Source organism: Cibotium barometz, chromosome 6 (assembly GCF_041138505.1).
Source record: "Cibotium barometz isolate CiBa-2024 chromosome 6, ASM4113850v1, whole genome shotgun sequence".
Lineage (NCBI taxonomy): Eukaryota > Viridiplantae > Streptophyta > Polypodiopsida > Cyatheales > Cibotiaceae > Cibotium > Cibotium barometz.
Genome location: NC_141051.1, coordinates 7043947 through 7063498, shown reverse-complemented (window position 1 = coordinate 7063498; position 19552 = coordinate 7043947). Strand labels below are relative to the sequence as shown.

Sequence of the window (19552 nt, the reverse complement as noted above, 5' to 3'; positions counted from 1 at the left end):
GGCTTTGGGCCTTGGCCTCTCTCTTGCCTCCCTCCCTATAAGAAGACACTCACACATTCCCTCTCACACTTCAAGCTTTAGCTTCACACACACACACACACTCTCTCTCTCTCTCTCACACACACACACACTCTCTCCCTCAAGCGGCAAGCCTCAAGGGCCAAGGTCTCAAGTTTCAAGCTCTCACACAAGCAAGCTGTAGCCTCTCAAGACACACACTCTCTCCCTCACACACTCTCTCAAGCTTCACACACACACACACACACCCACCCACCCTCACACTCAACTTCTCAAGTTCTCCCTCAACTTTCAAGGCTCAAGCCTACCTCTCTCTCTCTCTCAAGCTATCAAGTGACAAGGAGGCATCCATCATCCATGGCATCCTCCTTGTGGTAGTGCCTCTTCAAGTTCCAACTACCTATAGAAGGACGACGGGATGGACATGGTGGGATGAGGTCAATCACACCCCATCCCCTCATGGAGGTGGTGCACAGCCATGGACATGCAAGCTTTGCCCGTATAGGCGAGTGGGTGGTACTGACAAAGTAATTTTTAAGTGCCGTTCCTACCCCCGTCCCCGTTCCCTACATATGGCCATCCCCCGTCCCGTTCCGTCCCCATCCCCCGTTACCGTCCCCCATCCCTTGTGACTATGTCCTGTAGCCTTCTCTCACTTGGAGGACATCTTTATGTGGCAGTCTTCATACCACTTTGTACCATTTGTTCTATCATCAGCTTGTGCTGTGTCGTCCTCTTCACTGTGACCTCTATTGAGTGTGCACGGTACAGTGAAGAACATGTATCAGTGTTCTCTGAGTAGTGCAAGTGTTCTCGTTCCTTCCACAGTCTCGTCTCTCTAACGCTTCTTGTGTTGTGTCCCGTTGTGTAGTGTCTTCTGTGTCATGCCGTGAACATCGAGGACTCCGGATATACTGTCGAGAGAATTGCCACCATGTAGTGTGCCGAGCAACCAGCCCTGCTACACCTCTATGGTTAGAAGCATAGAGGTTAAGAATACCAATGTGTGTAACACCCTGCATAAGAAGGATCCACTGTGCTGTCATAGGTAAAATGACACCATGTCCAATGATGCAAGGCAAAACCACAGCTGAAACAGAAATATAAACAAAACCTTTGGTACCAATGGCTAGCGACCAAAAGGTGTGCCCCGAAAGAAGCTTGCGTGACCTCTCACACTGGCTAGCATCTAATTTATGCTCTTGCAAGAGCAATACATCCATAGGTCCATTTGTAATTGCACTGTGAAGCTAAGTCTTGACAATTTGCCTTTGCCGGCACGGAAAAAAATCCCCAAGACCCTGAATGTTCCATGAGACAATCCTTATCAGAACTCGGAGTAGGAACGACTAGATCTTGTGGTCGATGAAGGACTCCTTTTAGAGACAGACGTATGTCTCACATAGGTAAGGGAGGGAAAATCTGACGATAAAAACCTTACCTCTCGTTCCCACTCCAAGGAAAAGCCAGGGCTGGTTTTCAAAACTGGAGAGGTACCATGATAATGCGATTGCGCAGTGTCATCCTCAAGAGTGCAATCATCCTTTATGTGTAATGTTGCATCCTCTTGCAAGGGATCCAAATCCTGTGCCTACAGAGCCTCATCCTCCAAAGAAGGATCCACATCCTGTGATGCAAGAGCTGCAAAGGGTTGGAGTGCTCCTCTAAGGGTGCGAGTAAGGGGGCTAGTACGGGGTCCAAGGGCGCCTCCCATCTCTAGCCTGGTGGGGCACAGGGGCAAATGGAGTCCAGGAAGCTGTAGGAGGCATCTGTTGGGTAAGACCACACCACCTTGTAGAGTGGCCTCTCGATCTGGGACAAGCTCTACAAAAGTGGCCCTGTCAATGTCAAATCTGACACTGGTCAGGTATGCCTGCAATCTCCACTCTCTGACGGAAACGAGAGCCGTCAGGCCTCTTAAGCATGATATGATTGTCAGTAATCGATTCAAGCACAAAAACCCGAGTTACACAAGCAGAAGCGGCGGTGACAGCAGCGGAAGCTGAGGCGGGAGAGCCCGGATGGGCCGGTACCTCTAAAACCTGGCCAAAAGATGTCCCTATGGAAGCTAAGAACTTTAAATAAGACCGAGGAAGAGCAGAGAATCGCAATGAGACCGGGGTAAGCCGTTGATCCTCCACCATTAGATCAAAGCCCACCTGGTACTAAAAGAAGAAAATCTTCCTAGGGCCAAGAGGAAAGGGGCTGCTAGCCAACACCTGAGAAGTAGCTTCCAGAGAGAGAAAGTCCACCTAGAAGAAGCCTCGACCAAGCAGGCATGTATCCTGGAAGTGCACAATCAGCTCTAAAGGGAGAGCCGCCAGAAGCCATTCACGAGCCTGCGCGAGCGGGAGGGGTGGGAGTCATAAACCCTCGCAATAAGGGTGGTCTGGACCTCAATGTCAATGTCGTGTTGGAGAGAAGTGAGCTCATCTTGCAAAAAATTGATGATTCTCCCGGCCTTTGGGGGTGAGGAAGGAAAAGCAGAGGGCAGAGGAGGCGGCAGGGGTAGTAGCACGGGCAAAGGAGGCGACGGGGGGCAGAAACGAGGGCAGAGGAGGAGGCGGGGGCAAAAGGCAAAGGATGAGGTGGGGCAGCAGCACGGGCAGAGGCGGCGGCGGGGGGCAGAAACGAGGGCAAAGGAGGCGGCGGGGGCAATAGCGCGGGCTCAACTCCGTATCTTAGTTTTACCAATTAAGGCTTTAGGCCCTTTGTACTCAGCCCATTACGAATCGACTGAAGATAGCCATTGCGAGGATTAGCAGCCGGATCTTCATCTCTCGTGCGTGGAGTATAGTGGGTTACCTTGTTTTGCATGTTTTTCTCCGGTTTCTCGTGTGAAACTTGTGTTGTTTTTCCCCGGCTTTTCTCAATTTTCAGAATCAAACACATAGGTATCTTGTAGCAGCAGACCTTTCTTCCTTTCTATTTCTCGTGTGAAACTTGTGTTTTTTTCCCCAGCTTTTCTCTATTTTCAGAATCAAACACATAGGTATCTTGTAGCAGCAGACCTTTCTTCCTTTCTAATTCTCCCTTTACCATGGTGGCATGACTCCACTTTGTTGATGACATTTCGGACCATGAGGAAGATCGTCCTCGTGGGTCATGGAACCCCCTAGAGGTACAGCTAGAGGTGGTCGAGGGGGTTGAGAAAGCTTACTTCGAGGAGCAGATGACACATCTAGGAGAAGAGTTTCAGGAAGAGATCCAGCTTTTGTGGGAGATCAGATGGTTGTACTTCAAAGAGTGGTGATTGGTGTAGCGGCTCCCGTGGGATCGGCAACATTAGTTCCTTCATTCGCACCCAAGGGTTTTGCAGGTGAGATAGGAGAGGACCCACGAGTTCCACGTGTTCCCGGAAGTGTAGAAGATCTAGATGGTTAGGGGTCTCCTTAAGGGAAAGCCATGACATGGTGGAGAGAACTGAGGAATAAACCGAGTACTTCGACAGAGTTTGAGACAATGTTTTGTGATGAGTTCCTCCAGGCGGAGGATGAGTTTGATATAGAGGTCTAGTTTACGGACTTGGACATGAAGAACCTGTCTTTCAACATGTAGCCTTGGTGTCCCATACCACCAGTGCCTGCTCACAGGAGCCCTCGACAAGACTACAGGTGATCCATGGTAGGAGTAAGCCTCTTGGTCTAGGTCCAAACCACAATGAATCAATAATAACCCAAGACTCACTTATATAGTTACAAATAACAATCCAATGTCATAAATAGCCAATAACCTTGGATTTATTAAATCTGAACCTTAGCCACCTAAATCCACGTGCTTTCCCTAATCCCAGGCCCCTAACCCTATTGGATTAGTTCCTAACCCCAAGAGTTAGTGCTAGGTATATAAGAGTATCTTCCTCCCCTTTCTTATCCAAAGAAGCTTTCGTGTTTGTCCTATTCTTCTCGGAGTTTGCGAATGTGGCTAAACCTGTTTTATCCTCTTGGAGATACTCCAGTCGTTTGTGCAGAGGAAGGCATTTCAAAAAAATATGCGTTTGAAATGTTCATGAAACGTTTCATAAAAATCTGGCAGCGTGGGTCACTATCTGAGAAAGATGTTAAAAAAAAAAACTTTACAGAAATAGGTGAAAGAAACTTGTTTGAAATGTTCGAAACGTTTGGAAGGTTTGATATGACACGTTTCATTGTAACTATGATATTACACTGCTGCAGAGGGGCCCTCCTGAAGAGAGGTGTGACAGACTGAAACAGCACCATGAATAGATGAAAAATGAGATAGCTCAAGTAGAAGCAAAGGCACACGTGCATGGAAATCAAGGAGCACTCAGGTGACAAGATGGGGAGAGAAATGGCAATAGATTCTTGAGAGAAAATCTGTATTTTTGGCCAATGTGGTCTGTGCTTAAAGGAGAGAGTGTTGATTGTCTTAAGGCAAGTTGCCGCGTGACCCTCGTCCTCTAGAATGGAGATGGATATGCGGCACGGTTTGTTCAAAGGCCGTTTGCATGTCATCACTTGAACTTGCTTTATGTACCAACATCCATTCGTTCTGAGCATTGCTTAATGTAGCAAATTACTCCATCTTAAAAGTTGCCATGCGAAACTTGACTCTTAACATTTTGTAAAGGTAGGGTTCTGATTATAATAATAGTTCTGGTTTAACTTCTGGGCGTGATTTGCACTGATTTGAATGCCTAGTTTATTGCTTCTTATTTTTTTTAAGGAATTCCCAGCTTTCTCCTTATTGTTCCCGATAGTGTGTTTAGAACTGTCTTATATGACAGGTGAAGGAGTATTTATCCAGAGGACTTTTACCAGATCTTCTGCTTTTGAAAGTGGAAAACAAGGTTAGTTTAAGAACCTTACAAGAGAAGTATAATTCAATGCATCATCAGATCTTTTGCTGTTGTGATTAATCTTCTATTGATAGGTATATAAGTAGTTGTGTGGCGTCCGCAGCTTAAGTATTTGGCCATATAAATGTGGTGGTTTAATTGTTCAAAGATTAAAAGGGAGAGAGAGAGATTTTGATTAATCAAGCATTTTTGGTGGTTTAATTGTTCAAAGATTAAAAGCGAGAGAGAGATTTTGATTAATCAAGCATTTTTTAGACATGTTCACTTCAGGGGAAAGATTCCACAGAGAACCCTTTGAGGAAATTAGTACTCTTCCAGGTTGATCTTCTAGTCAATAACAAGGTTAACCCTTCTCAATGATGAACCTTGATTTTTGAGCCTAGTGCTTGTAAAAGAAGCGGAAAATGGTGTGTAACATTGGAAAATAAGTGTGTTGTTTCTCATATGTTTTTTGACAAGTGAGGTAATTGACAGGCCTTTTAAAAGACTAGTTGCATCACTCATACTCTTCTGCAGAATGGGAACTTTATAGTCTATTGCTAGTTGCATCCCTCTTCTGTACTGACAAACAAACTTGATGTGTTTGATCTCCACTCATTTGCAAAGACCTGCATTACTGAATTGTGCTATAAACACTGTCAGAGTTGTGAAGCTTTCATATCTGTTTTCCTCCTGGAGGCAGGCCTTCTATCAAGGCACTAATGTGTTCATCACCTGCAAAGCATACTGTGATTTCTTTTATAGGAATTTCTGCAGTCTGAAATGTATGTTTTGAAAATATATATATTTATTATCTGCAAGGCCAATCTGTGGCTAGAAGAAGATTGAGAGTGAAACAAGGTACAGATCTTTTTGGTGCAAGCTAATCTTCACCCACCATACACAGGATCCCTGAGGATATGCATAAGTGCATCTATTAAAGAGTTGATACCTTCAGAATTTTTTAACACCACAATACTTCCCTTTGATTTTCTGATACGAACGAGGGATTTTTCTCCTTGACAAATAATTCGTGTATCTTGTGTGATGAGATAGTATGTCACGAGCCTGGACATTTCCCAGTATGAAAGGGGTCTGGTGGACTCCAGGATGTCTAAATATTTGGAAAGTACAAGCTTTGGGAATGGGGGATTATCCTAGAATACAAAGGACCACACTCCTAAAATTTAGGAGAGTTGCTATTTTTGGCCCGACTCCGATGGAAATTCTGTTCGCGTCATTACATTTGGAATTGAGCAGATACCAACAGTTGGCAAAGTGCCTATGACAAAATGTCTACCAGTTGGGATATTTTTAGAGATAAAGTTTATGGAAGGACCCATCTCTTAGATTGGGACATGTGGCAAGAAAGTGGACCAAAGTGAGACAAGTGGCATGACACTTGTCACGCCACTTGTCTCAAAGTGAGACAAGTGGCAAGAAAGTGGACCAAAGTGAGACATGTGGCAAGAAAGTGGACCAAAGTGAGACAGGTGGCGTGACACTTGTTAGAAAGTGGATCAAAGTGAGACAAGTGGCCTCACACTTGTCACTTCAGCTATTGTGTGGCTCTCCACTTGTCATTGTAGCCTTCTCTTGCCATTTTAGCTCATGGGAGGCCCAAATCTATAAATTGGAGCCCTCTCTCTTCATTAATAGAGGCTCTCTTGCTGCACACTAGCCTCTACCACCGTTACAGGCTGCCCTAATGATGGCTACTCTCTTTCTCTCTCTCTTGAAGGCTGCCCATGAAGAATACCGGCTGTTGGGGACTATTTTGGAGGCTTCCATCGCGAAGAAATACTGAAGGCAAGGGTATTTAATCATTTATTATGATTTCTAGCCATTGTACTTACTGTACCAGCATTTGTACTTATTGTACCTACTGTACCAGCCACTGTACCTATTGTACCAGCCATTGTACCAGTTATACTAGCCACTGTACGTGCTGTACCAGCTTCTGTACTTGCTGTACTAGCCACTGTACTTGCTGTACTAGTCATTGTACATGCTGTACCAGCATTTGTACTTGTTGTACCTACTGTACCAGCCATCGTACCAACTGTACCAGCCACTACACCTGCTGTACCAGCCATTGTACCTATTGTACCAGCCATCGTACTTGCTGTACCGACTGAATGGAGAGTTGTACTTACTGTACCAGCTCTATTGCATGAAGACCGTGGTTTTTGGGGAAGAATCAGTACCCACACGGAGGTATATGGATATGTGTTAAGGCTGTGGTCATGTTTAAATGTTTTAATATGCATTGATGGTATCAACAAGTGTGTCAAAGGCCCTAGTCCCCCAGGCACCGCCGCGAGTTACATAGTAAGCCTTGGCTCACCCTCAACTAATATAAACATTACAATTGTATCACAAGAGTCACTGCTTTTCGGGATTATACTCTAAGTGTTACGTACCAGATGCTGACCATAGGGTTAGCCGGACCTTGAAGATTAGTGCAGCAGGCTGATTACATGGGCTAGGGTGTTAATTAGTGTTATCCCATAAGTTATGGCTATTTATGGGTTATAGTGGCTATAAGTGTTGGATTAGAGGTGAGAGCTCACGGAGGATGGTCTTCCTGTGTGAGGAGCCATGGCTACTATGCTGCCCCACAACTAACTGGACAGAATAGCACTAGTTCACTTGAACCATTAAACGAGTGCATAGGTGCTCCTTTTATGGGCTGAAAGTAGAACGTCCTCTTTTGACCTTATAAAATGAGGTGTGACATCACTGCTTACCTCGAGGGAAGATTCCTAGGCTAAGAGACTGTTCCCACACTTAACTCTAATTTCCCAACAAACCCCCCTTTGGAGTGAAGGAGTGGTGAGACCCTTACGCAAAAAATTTTCATTACCTACTCTGCTTTCTAGTCCCCCCTCGGCTGATTCACCACTCAACACCTCCTGTGTTGTGTTAACAAAATCTCGAGTAAACCTAGGCAGGATATAGCAACCCCCCCCCTACTCTTGGCTAGGGTTTATGAAACAGTTTAGAACATACAAAATAAAGCGAAAAAATACACATTTTGGGCGACGACCCGAGCAAAGGACCCTTATTGACTCAAAAGAAAAGATTCTAGAGGGCATAATCATCATCTAGCAAGTACTCTTCTGCAGGGAAAGAGACGTGCACAAGATTTTCTGTAAACTGTGTTGATGGAGATGTCGACTTCTTCGTCTTCTTCAGGGTCTTTAAGAGTTACCAAGCTAGCAACTTCATAGTGCAAACTAGCGTGGTTGATCTCTGGCTTGCTAATTATGGTAACCAACTAGGCTATACTTTCAATCATAATGCGCTTGCCAATTACTAGGCTAGATTGGGTAGATGGTACATGCTGAATGTTCACCAATATGACTGACATATGTATATGCAAAATGTGGGTGGATTGTTCCACTTTGATGTCAGACCATGCTCCTATATGGTTGGGCATTTACTTCTATGATCCATCGTTTGATGTACCACTACCTCATAAACAACTGTTGACAGTCAACAATTCCTCTCTCTCACATGCAATGTTCAAGCAAATGATGAAAACTGCAATTATGCCTCTCAAGCTACAAATGATGGATGATATGAACATTGCTTGGTTCCATTTTGTCATGAGAATGCAAGCCGTAATTCGAGATTATGGTCGATGGTATATGTACAAAACTAAACAAGCCATCCAACTGGCTAGAGATACTTTACAAAACTTGCAAGAAATGTCGCAAAATGGTCCTGTCTGTGACCAGCAACTAGGTTCAAGCTAAAACTGCTATTTCCATGCATGAAGAACGTAAAATGGAAAAATGGAAAATGAGGTCTAGGTAGAGAGAGTTACAAGACAAAGGTTGTTCTTATGAAGCTTTAAAGCTTGACATGCAAAGAATTGTAAAGCCAACATAGTATGCACCAAAAAACCTAATGGTTCATGGACTCGACAAAGTTAGAATTGGCAGACACTTGTGTGCAATACTCTTGGGAAGCAATGCTCAGTGAATTTGAAGGGAAAATGGGATGCCCTTATGCATGAAATTTGCTTTGTGTTTCTATTCACTAGCATGGTAGAGATGCAGTGACCAAGAATTCTTTTCAATTGGAAAGCATTCATTGGTCTTCATTGTTTCCTCAACCACTTGCAGGACAGGAACCACAAAAGGCGTGCTTTTTGGCCTCTATTGGAGTTACCACTGTGGCGGATGCCGTAACAGATGAGGGATTTGTGTTTACTTTCCCACAAGCTTGTTTGAAACATAACTTGGGTCTGCATCATAGGCAACTATGGAAAACTATTACTATGCTGCGGCCTTTTGAACCCATCCCACCCTTGGATGATTAGGACAGACTTTGGCAACTTGGTGGTCATACCAGTTCTCTTTGATTGGATATGCTTTCGGCAAGTAATGTGTACAAATTGTTGCTTCCTTCCCCGTGGATTCAGCCTCATGCCGATGCTTTATGGGGATTGCATAAGAATACTAAATGGTGGAAACAAAGACTTCGAATAATTTGGGGTTGTAAGCTGCCTCTCAGACAGGATGTGGACGATATGCAGAGTCTGTTCCCCATCTTTTTTGGCATTGCATGGAGTCCAGGAATTTCTTGCAAGCACTGACTTACAACCTCTGAGAATGTTTTCCATCGTTCAAAGGAGGATAGCTCTTCTAGATTTTTGGTGTTTTGCCATCTTGCATGGCTGGATTTGACACTTTCATGATCTAGATGAGATATTGGGCACTCTGGACTATTTGGAACAACCTTCTCTAGATGCTTATGCTTTCTTTTGTGCCAATCTTCGCCAATCACTACATGACTCTCAACAGCTGGAGGCTATTGATATCCAACAGTTTGAAGTCTTTTTCTACCGTTTCTAGCTTTCTTCCTTGGGTGACTTCTCTCTGAAGTACATCCTCCCCATGTATATTGTGTGTGTGTGTGTGTACATGTGTGTGTGCGTGCATGTGTGTGTGTGTGTGTGTGAGAGAGAGAGAGAGAGAGAGAGAGAGATTGATGTTTATATGCGTCAGTTGATACGACATTTCTCCACAAGAGTGTCCATGGCTGATTATCATGCTTGGCCAGTGTTCCTTACCAACACTCGGAAATTGGCGCGGCATTATGGTCTTGCTAATGCCTCTATACAAAAACAGCATGTGGCTCTTCTTGAGTCGCTTTTAAAGGGCTTGCAGGCGTTCATGTTTACTGACTCTATGGATGCTGAAGTTGTGGATGCCATAGAATGGCTGAAAAAGGAGCTATCTAGGATGCAGGAAGCACAATATGTTCGCTTTAAACTACTTGCACGTCTTGATGCTTTGCGGGATGCTAACTGTCAATCTCATCGCTTCTATGATAAGTTGCATCAAAAACATATGCGTGAGAATATTGTTAGGCTGATGGATGCCCAAGGCAACCTTGTTACTCAACCTTCTGAGGTTATTCAGCATTGCATCAGGTTTTATGAAGATTTGCTTGTCCCTCGAGAGAATGTCTCGCCGGCTGTCTTGGCTGCAAGGGAGTCATTGTTTGCTGAAGTACGATATCAAGTTGACCCTGATGTGGCGGTTCAGCTTGATGCTCCTGTTACTCAAGGGGAAGTGGAAGCTGTTCTCTCCAAACTTCCCATGGGAAAGAGCCTTGGTTGGGATGGTTTGACAAATGAGTTTTTTCGAAAATATGCTGATCAGCTTGCAGAGCCTTTGACACTTATTTGTCAAAGGGTTTGGGATGAGGGATATATGCCGGCCGATTGGAAGTTGGGCATACTTCGTTTGTTGCCCAAAGTCCCTTCGCCTACTTCTTTGGCTCAATGGCGCCCAATCTCACTTATGGGTATTATGCATAAAATCTTTACAAAGATTTTTGCCAATCGCTTGTTGCAGAAGGTGCTTCCTACTCTTATTCATCCATATTAATATGGATTTGTGCATGGCAGAAATATTTTGCATAATATTCTTAATGTTCAAATTGGAGTGGATTATGCCAAGGCAAAGAAGCAAGAGATTGTGATGGTGCAGTTGGATCTTGAAAAAGCTTTTGATCATGTCAACTGGTCTTTCCTTTCTCAGTTAATGACAGCCATGGACTTTGGTCCCAAAATGGCTAATTTGGTGCATTTACTTGGCTCTGGCTCTATCACGCGGATTATGCTCAATGGAGGACTTTCGGATGGTATTTCTCTCACCCGTTCTCTCCGGCAGGGCTGTCCTCTTAGCCCTCTTTTCTTTGCCATTGCCACTCATCCTATGTTATCTCGCCTAGATGCTATGGCATCGCATGGTGAAGTGGTTGGTTTGCATCTCCCTCATGGCAAGCAATTGGCTACTCAAGCCCTTGCGGATGACACTTTTATGTTTCTCAGGGCTGAAAAGGCCAATATAGATCGAGCAATGGAAGCTTGGAATAATTTTGCATTGGCTTCTGGGCTGAAAATAAATTCAACAAAATCAGCCCTCATTGTATGCACAGAATTTGATCTTGAGGCTTTAGGGTGGCAAGGCCGTGGGTGCATACAGGAGACATTGTTCGTCATCTTGGGTATCCGGTGGGTGTGGATGTGGACCCCCAAGCGCTTCTTGCTTGGATTTGTGCTCGGATCTCGGATAAATTTATGTATTGGAAAGCTCAAGGGTGGCCTATGCACGTGAGGGTTAAGGTAGCTCAGGTTATTATGCTTAGCATGATTTCCTATTTTTTGCCTTTGCTACCTTGGACGCACAAATCTCTTCTCCGTTTGGTTGCTCCCATTCGGTTTATGCTGTGGAAGAGGCAAGGAAATATTATGGGTCAAACATGGATAGCTTGGAATCACATTACGACGCCCAAAAGAATGGGTGGGGCTGCTTTACTGGATGTCCGCTTGCATATGGTGGCGCGTAGGTGGGCGCTTTTTCAGGATATGTGTTTGCAGGAGCAGCCTTGGGTATACATGGCTCGTGACTTGATTGAGTTGGAGGGATTGTCACATGGACGGACACGTGTGCAGGCTTCATGGTGGGACATTGTGAATGCGGCTCATCCTGTTCGTATTCGCTCATCTCACATTTTATCGCATATTCTCCTTTCTTGGCATGAAGTTCTACTATTGGCTCGGTGGGATCCTGGTCATGAAAGACTTCTTTTGAACTCATTGCAGTTCGAAACATTTGTGGAGTCGCGTGTCATTGTTTGGCCAGACAGAGATGCTTCACGCATACGACTCAACCGCATGGTCAGGTTAGGCTTGGTTAGAATCCGAGATGCTGTGATACCTGGTCGTGTGACAGGCCATATTCGGCAGCACTTGAGGGTTCCTCGGACTTTTCAGCCACTATGGGTTGACATCATGCATGCAGTTGAGCCTTTTACTCCATTGCCTCGGCCACCTGCAGATCAGCCTTGGCTTGATTGGGCACTATGTAAATCTGGTGACTTGATATCACTTTCAGCTAACCAGGTCTATCATAAGCTCATGTCAGAGAAAGATTGGGTTTCAGCCAAGGCCAATAAGGTGTGGGGATTGCACAAGTCTAAATCATGGTGGCAGAAAACTCTTATGCGTGGTTGGCAGTCTAAACTCCCTTACCAAGGTAAGGTTTTCATTTGGAGGATGTTGGTGGGAGGGTTACCTACACAAGATCAGCTCAGCCGTCGTAAAATTACATTGGCCTCTTGCTTCTTCTGCACGACATGCACTGAAACAGTTATGCATCTGTTCATGAGGTTTCCAGTGGCCCGTCAGATTTGGTCTTGTGTCTCTCGCGTTTGGGAGGCAGTAGAGAGGTCTACTGTTTCGGCTCATCAGTGGATATTTGGGATTTGTCCTCAAGTCATTACTTCGGACAGTCACCTTGTGATATTCCATTTCCTTAGATGGACAGGACTTTGGCATATTTGGACTACACGGAATGGGTTCATCTTTGATTCCTTGTCTGGAATACATGGGCACATTCTACGTATCCGTGGTTTGCTGCTTTGGCAGTTTTCTTCTCTTCTCTCAGCTCAGCTACTGGATGCAGATGTTATTTCGTTATGGTCTACGGCGGCTCGGCTGGCTCATCTTTGATGCTTTTATCTGGGATGCTTATTTGGCTAGGAGGCTTTCTTATTAGTGTACAGGTTTGCATGGTCATGATCCTTTAGAGGATCTTTTGTGGGGGTTTTTTGGGGCCATAGGTTCTGTGTGAGCCATGTGGCTCATGTACATTTTTACATATAATATAAAACACCATTTCACGAAAAAAAAGAGAGAGAGATGTCATTAATGTCTATGAATCTCACAGATCCAAAGGGTCTATGAGACCATAAAGTTGTTACATGTGATCCATGAGTAAAGTGGTTGTCAAGATAACATGAAAAAAGTTAAAGACTAGCTGTTGAAAGGATAGATAGGGTCAGTGTATTTCATGTGTACAATAAAGTAGAGAAAAAAAGAAAGATATAAAGCATTTACTAAAGACCCAATGGGCCTATGAGACCAAAGAGATACAATAATGTCCATGGCATATCTCATCATGGAATGGAAATTAAAACAGAAAAAAAACATAAACATAGCTATCTCACTGGGGTGATAAAAAATTATCCATGGAAACTCATCATGGAATACCAAGAACATAGAAACATGAAAGTAGCATCAGCTCCGAGTAGATGGTATACCACTCTCCAAAATATCAAGCATGGGGCTAATGAGTATGGCCGAGAGGCCTCCCTCAGCTATGTCACGTGGAAAGGTAACTCGATGGTGGTGGAGCATGTCTTGGATTTGGAGATGATGAGGTGATCGTGGCTGACGACCAGGGGGCCGGGGGCGTCGGGCACGTTGGAATGCGGAGGCTCGGTCCGAGGTAACTCCTTTGGGCGAGGTAGGTCTAGAGCAGCTCGTGGAGGGTCCACAAGATCCACTATATCGGTGTCTTCCACCTCTTGGGTCCGAAAGAAACTGGTGATGGTTGGCTAGCAACTCGCGAGGGAGGGGGCGGGGTGGTTGTGGCCAAAGCTCTCTCAAGAAGGTGTCCCTGTGTCTGCGGAGCTCAAGCAGAAAGAGGCCTAGGCAACGCTGGTCATGGAAGTCAATGATCTTGGAGAGTGGACCAAATCCCTCACGAAATAGATAGTGAAACTTCCCGCGGATCTCATAGTATACTGGGCAGCGACATATGTAATGCTCTTCCATCTCAACCTCTGTGTGGCATAATCGGCAAATTCTCTCCTCTCTGTCTTTGTATGAGCTTCCCGGCTCTGAAGATGCGCTAAGCTCTACCTGTCTCCACTCTGAGACGGTGGGATGAAACTCGTATCTGGCCAATCGCAATCTGCATGGCATGGGACATGTGAACACTCAAGTAGCCCGGTTGCTAGATGAATCCATCCTCAGTGAGTGTGAGGAAGTGATCTCTGTAGAAGTGCATCTTCGTGGGGAGCTCTGAAGGTGTGATCCATGTGCAGTGGGTGTAGAGGCTAAGAAGATCTAATTGGATAACCTGGTTGGTATCCTCATGAGAGAGCTAGAGAAAAGGGGAGTCCAAATTGTACTAAAGGGGGGGTAGGTGGTCCATGCAAAGCCCATATACTGAGAACCAAGTGGAAACTAGTGCATACCATACTCCAGAGTGGCCCTCAAGTGCTAGTTGTCTTGAGGACTCCAGGGCAAGGCTCGGGTACTTGAGGGGATCCATGTGACTGATGCGATGGAGCCTTGGAGGTATGTGACTGTCTGGAAGAGTGCATCCACTACCATCGGGGCTGCAGCAAACTCTACCTAGATAATCTGGTGTGGGACTGATGGTGTGTTGTAGATCATACGGGAGAACATCATGACCTGGGGCCTCTCAACTCGCTGCCAATCCTCATCAAATAAATCCGGCCCCCAGAAGGCTTCTCCATACATCAAGGCTGCTGTGACGAGGTTTTCAAAAAGCCATCCCTTCGTCCCTGGGCTCCTGGAAATGTGCCGGGAAGCACTACCGCTCAAGTAAGCTCAAGGTTGCATATGCCCGTGTCACTCTGGCATGTGCTATGGGAAGCATGGTGAAGCGTGGGCCACTGAAAGTGACACCAAGGTAGACATAGGATGAGACAATCTCCACAGGATCCCCTCTATATGTGAAGCTCAATCTGGATGTGAAGGGGCAAGAGGTATTGAAGGCCATTACCTTGGTTTTACCAAGGTTAACAGAGAGATGAGAGAGAGAGAGAGTTATATTAAATGTCTTTGAAAAACACAAGGGTCTTTGAGACCAAAAGTGGTACAAGAGTTCCGAGTTTCATCTGGTATTGGGCCATGGAAAAAGATCTAACAATACTAAATACTCATATAGAAAGATAGAGTAATTATATGTCTATCTCATCGTTACCATCCTCATGAGCATTGTGTACACTGTGGTGAGAATGTTAGTACATGTGAAACTACATTGGAGGAGGGGAGTCGTTGCCATTCTACACAAAGAAAGAAAGGTATATTAATGTCTTCAAAAGTCCCAGAGGGTCTATGAGACCAAAAAGGTAGAGAGAAAGAAAGAAAGTTATATTAAATGTCTTCAAAAGACCCAGTGAGTCTATGAGAACAAAAGTGATACAATAGTGTCCATGTAATCTCATCATGGTACAAAAGAAAACAAAGACTAGAGCTATGTGCTAGGAATTTCAAATCCAAGCCATATGATACAAAATGGGACCATCATCATCATACAGCCTATGGAGCTACCCCCCCCCCCCCCCCCCCACCCCCCCCGGTAAGAGGAGGTGGCCATCACGGATATCAAGCATGGGGTAGACTTGTAGAAGGCTATGGAAATCCGCTGGGCGTGGGAAGGTGGTTCTCTGCTTGTCCAAGAGCTCCTCAAGTTGGGGCCAATGTCTGTGTTGCTTGGTGAGGTCCAGGGAGTCTAGGACGTGGGCTCGCTGTTGTGCCGTGGCCCAATCTAGAGTCATACCAAAGTGGCGTATGGTGGGGAGTTGGGCACTCCAGAATGTGTGGCTCGATGAGGCTGTGGGTATGTCATCCATGGCTAGTGTGGCATCCTCTCGTGGTTGGAAGTAGAGAGAGAGAGAGAGAGAGAGAGAGAGAGAGAGAGAGAGAGAGAGAGAGAGAGACTCTTCGATTTTCTGATTTCTTGATTTTTTTGTGCATGCTAAGATTAGGGAAAATTCTAAAATTAAAAATGAGATTAAGCATTTTTTTATGTGTGTGTTACGCAAAGAATATTTATGTTCGCTTTTTGTAAAATTGGGTGATTTTTGAAAAAAAAAAAGTGAGCGGGAGGGGGATGGCGATTGACTGAGTCAAACGACAAGGTGTGCAGGGTCTCATTACAGAGGGGCGGTGCAAGTGTGGCAACTAGTGACGGTGGGGCAGATTTGTGGACAGGTGTAGTGCACAGATGGACATATGGCGAAGGTGAGCTAGAGGGTGCACAGGCAGGGATAAGGCTGAGGGTGGGTGGAGGGCCTGTGACCTAGATTGTGCATTGGTAGGTGGGGCTGGGGTGCTGTGAAGAGAGCCGCCAGTGTGTACGTAGTGTGGGAGGAGAGGGCAGCGCAAAGCTCACGCCATCACTATCTATGAGAGAGAAAGAAAGTAATGTTAATGTTCATGAAAGACCCCAAGGTTCTATGAGACCAAAAGTGATACGATGGTACCATGGGTATATCCAGCCATGGAAAATTAAAAGAAAAAGTAAAGAGAAAACAGTAGTGCGTGTACAGGATCTTGAGTAGAGTGAAATATGGTGAAACTCAGTCGAGATGTGAAAAGAGGGGATGTGTTGAAGACCATAACCTTGGTTTTCCCAAGGTTTATTGTGAGATCTCGCTATGCACAAAAGTCGTGTAATGTGTCAAGATGCCTCTGGAGAATCTGCAATAAGCACAATGTCATCAGCATAAAGTAGTATGCCTCCTAGTGATACACCTCCTCCCCCTCCTCTATCTATGAAGGCTGAAATCTCGTCAATATGGAGGACGGTGAGATCGTCTAGTTCTCCGAAGTTCAGTGGCATGAGGCAGGGTAACTCCAGTTGAGGGGCAAGATGGTGGGCCCCTCGTCATGCTACTGTGATGCAAGAGGGTGAGGTCATCTAGTTCTTCGAAGTGAGGTGGCACAAGGTAGGGTAACTCCAATCGAGGGGCGAAATGGTGAGTCACTCGCTGCTACTGTGGTGGCCTCATTGGTTTGAGTGTCCTCCTCTTGTGGGCAGAAAAAACTAGTGATGGTAGACTAAGATGGGTGCCAGGGTCGAGGATCTCTGTGTCGTCGGATCTCCAACAGGAAAAGTCCAAGACAATATTGATCTGGATACTCCATAACCCGAGATAATGGCCCAAACCCCTTTATGAATAGGCAGTGGAATCTCCCCCTTGATCTCATAATACACGAGGCACTGACAAATAAAATGCTTCTTAGGCTCTACTCCTCCATGGCACAATCTACAGAGTCTTCTCTCTCTAGGGATCCTTGTTGCTCTGCCAACTTCAATCCCGAGGTTCTGGGATGCGACCCTAAGTTGACCAAGCGCTATCCTCATGGCATGTGACATGAAAACATCCAGGTACCCTGGCCTTTGTATGAATCCATCCTGTGTAAGCCTCAGAAAATGGTCATTGTAGTATTGCATCTTGGGTCCTTGGGTGCTACAGTTACACATTTGAGATACATGGATTAAGTCATATCGAATTACCCGGTTCCTATCCACATGTGTGAGCCTATTGTAGGGGGAGTCTGGGTCATACTGAAATGGAGGTAGTTGGCTCATCTGTAGCCCATGTGTGGTGAACCATGTGAGGAAAGATGCATACCAAGATGGATGCACCCCTCTCTCCGTTATCGCCCGAGAAGACTGTAGTGCCAGGTATGGTAATCGTGACGAATCCATCTCCAATATCCTCTATATGTACGTGACAGCCTGGAATACGGCCTCTACCACCATAGGTGTTGTAGCAAACTCTGCTCGAATGATATGGTGAGGGACATATGGTTTGCTGCATATCAATCTGGATAGCATCAAAATCTGTGGATGCTCTATGTGCTGCCAATCTGCAGGGGCTGATAAGCTTGGTGCCTAGGATGGGGATGCATACATCTTCACAGGAGTCACTAGTGTGTCAAAAAGCCATCCCTTCGCACTGGATTCCTGGAAGTGTGTCTAGTGGCACTGTCTCTCTAGGAGGGCAAGTGTAGCGTATCCCCTAGTCAATCTGTCCTCTGCTGCTGCCTAGCTCATAGAGAAGTGGCCAACCTGAGAGAGTCTATATTAACGTCTTCATCGAGAGAGAGAGAGAGAAAGAAAGAAAAGATATATTAACATCTACGGAAGGCCAGATTGGCCTATGAGACAAATCTGTATACAACAAGTCCATGTCCGGAGTATCATGGAAAGAAAAACTGAAATGAAAAGCTAATCCTAGTCATATGCAGCTCACTATGCAGTCAATGTCTAGCATGCTATAGATGTACAATCATGATAGGTGGTATACTACGAATTCCACCCAATGGAGATGGTGGGGTGTAGTACATCATACATGGGGCATGGGGCAAGGAGGACTCTCACATTTGTTGTGCCCTGGTGTAGCTTATGGACTCTCTCCTCCGTAGCTTTGCAGTATCGTGCCTGGATCTGAGCAAACTGGACCTGATGGAGCAGTGGTGGTCTGCATCCGGGTAGTCACGGTCTCTTGGCAGCTCTGATCTCTGAGGCTCTCTGTAGTGTGAGCCCTCGTTGGGAGGTAGATGATACAGGGGGAGGGGGGTGTGGCTCGCGTATAGGCCCGAAGAAGCTAGTGATCCGTGGCTGGGATCTCTGACTCTGCACCTGTAGAATCCTCTCTCTATGTCGGTGTAGCGCAAGGAGGAAAAGGCCTAAGCATCTCTAATCAGGATACTCCATCACCTAGCTAAGTGGGCCAAAACCCTCTCTGAACAAGCAGTGGTATCTCCCTCTGATCTCATAATATATAGGGCATCTGCATATGTAATGCTCCTCTGTCTTTACTTCTCTATGGCATAATCTGCATACTCTGTCCTCTCTAGGGGTCCGTGCTGCTCTCCTTGCCTCAATCTCCAGAGTGTGAGAGGAAACTTTGATCTGACCAATAGTCACCCTCATAGCGCGAGACATGTGTACATCCATATAGCCTAGGCATCTGACAAATCCATCCTCTGTGAATGTAAGGAAATGATCTCTGTAGTACTGCATCTTGGTGGGAAGGGGACCTGACCAAGTCTCCCTAGTGTGCATTTGGATCAAATCCTGTCTCAGAACTCTATTCCTCTCCTCTCGTTAGAGTGTAAAGTATGGGGAGTCATCATCATACTGGAAGGGCGGTAATCTATCCATGTCGGGCCCATGTGCTGAGAACCACTCATCTACTGCAGCATACCATGATGGATGATGGCCCTGTGTGGTAATACTCTATGAGGACTTCATGGCCAAGCAGGGTAGTCTCTTTGGACCCATGCCTCTGATGCGTCTAATGTAGGCTATGGTCGGAAATAGAGCCTCTACCGTCATGGGAGGCACTGCAAGCTTTGCTCTGACAATCTCATGTGGTACTGATGGTAGCTGCTGCGAATCATCCTAGAGATCATGAGGATTTGCGGTCTCTCCATCTGACGCCAATCATATGTGGAGAGGTTAGGGGCCCATACACATCATAGCTGGGGTGACTAAGGTGTCAAATAACCATCCTTTGGTGGGAGGCTCCTGGAAGTGAGCCTGATGACACTGTCGCTCCATCAATGCAAGGGCAGCATAACCTCGGGTGAGCCTGTCC

General features: G+C 45.7%; 1 protein-coding gene across 15 annotated transcripts in view; it reads left to right on the top strand.

The window, feature by feature from the left end:
* The window catches only part of LOC147637384 (uncharacterized), a 154573-nt gene that overhangs the window by 81248 nt on the left and 53773 nt on the right, over positions 1–19552 (top strand). For 10 of the 15 annotated variants that reach the window (XM_086799183.1, XM_086799171.1, XM_086799175.1 and 7 more), the window contains 2 exons: positions 4766–4828; positions 5093–5179. In XM_086799183.1, the coding sequence (XP_086655309.1) occupies positions 4766–4828; positions 5093–5179 (150 nt within the window). The remainder of the gene's footprint in view (positions 1–4765; positions 4829–5092; positions 5180–19552) is intronic. The other 5 variants (XM_086799172.1, XM_086799180.1, XM_086799174.1 and 2 more) reach the window with 4 other exon arrangements.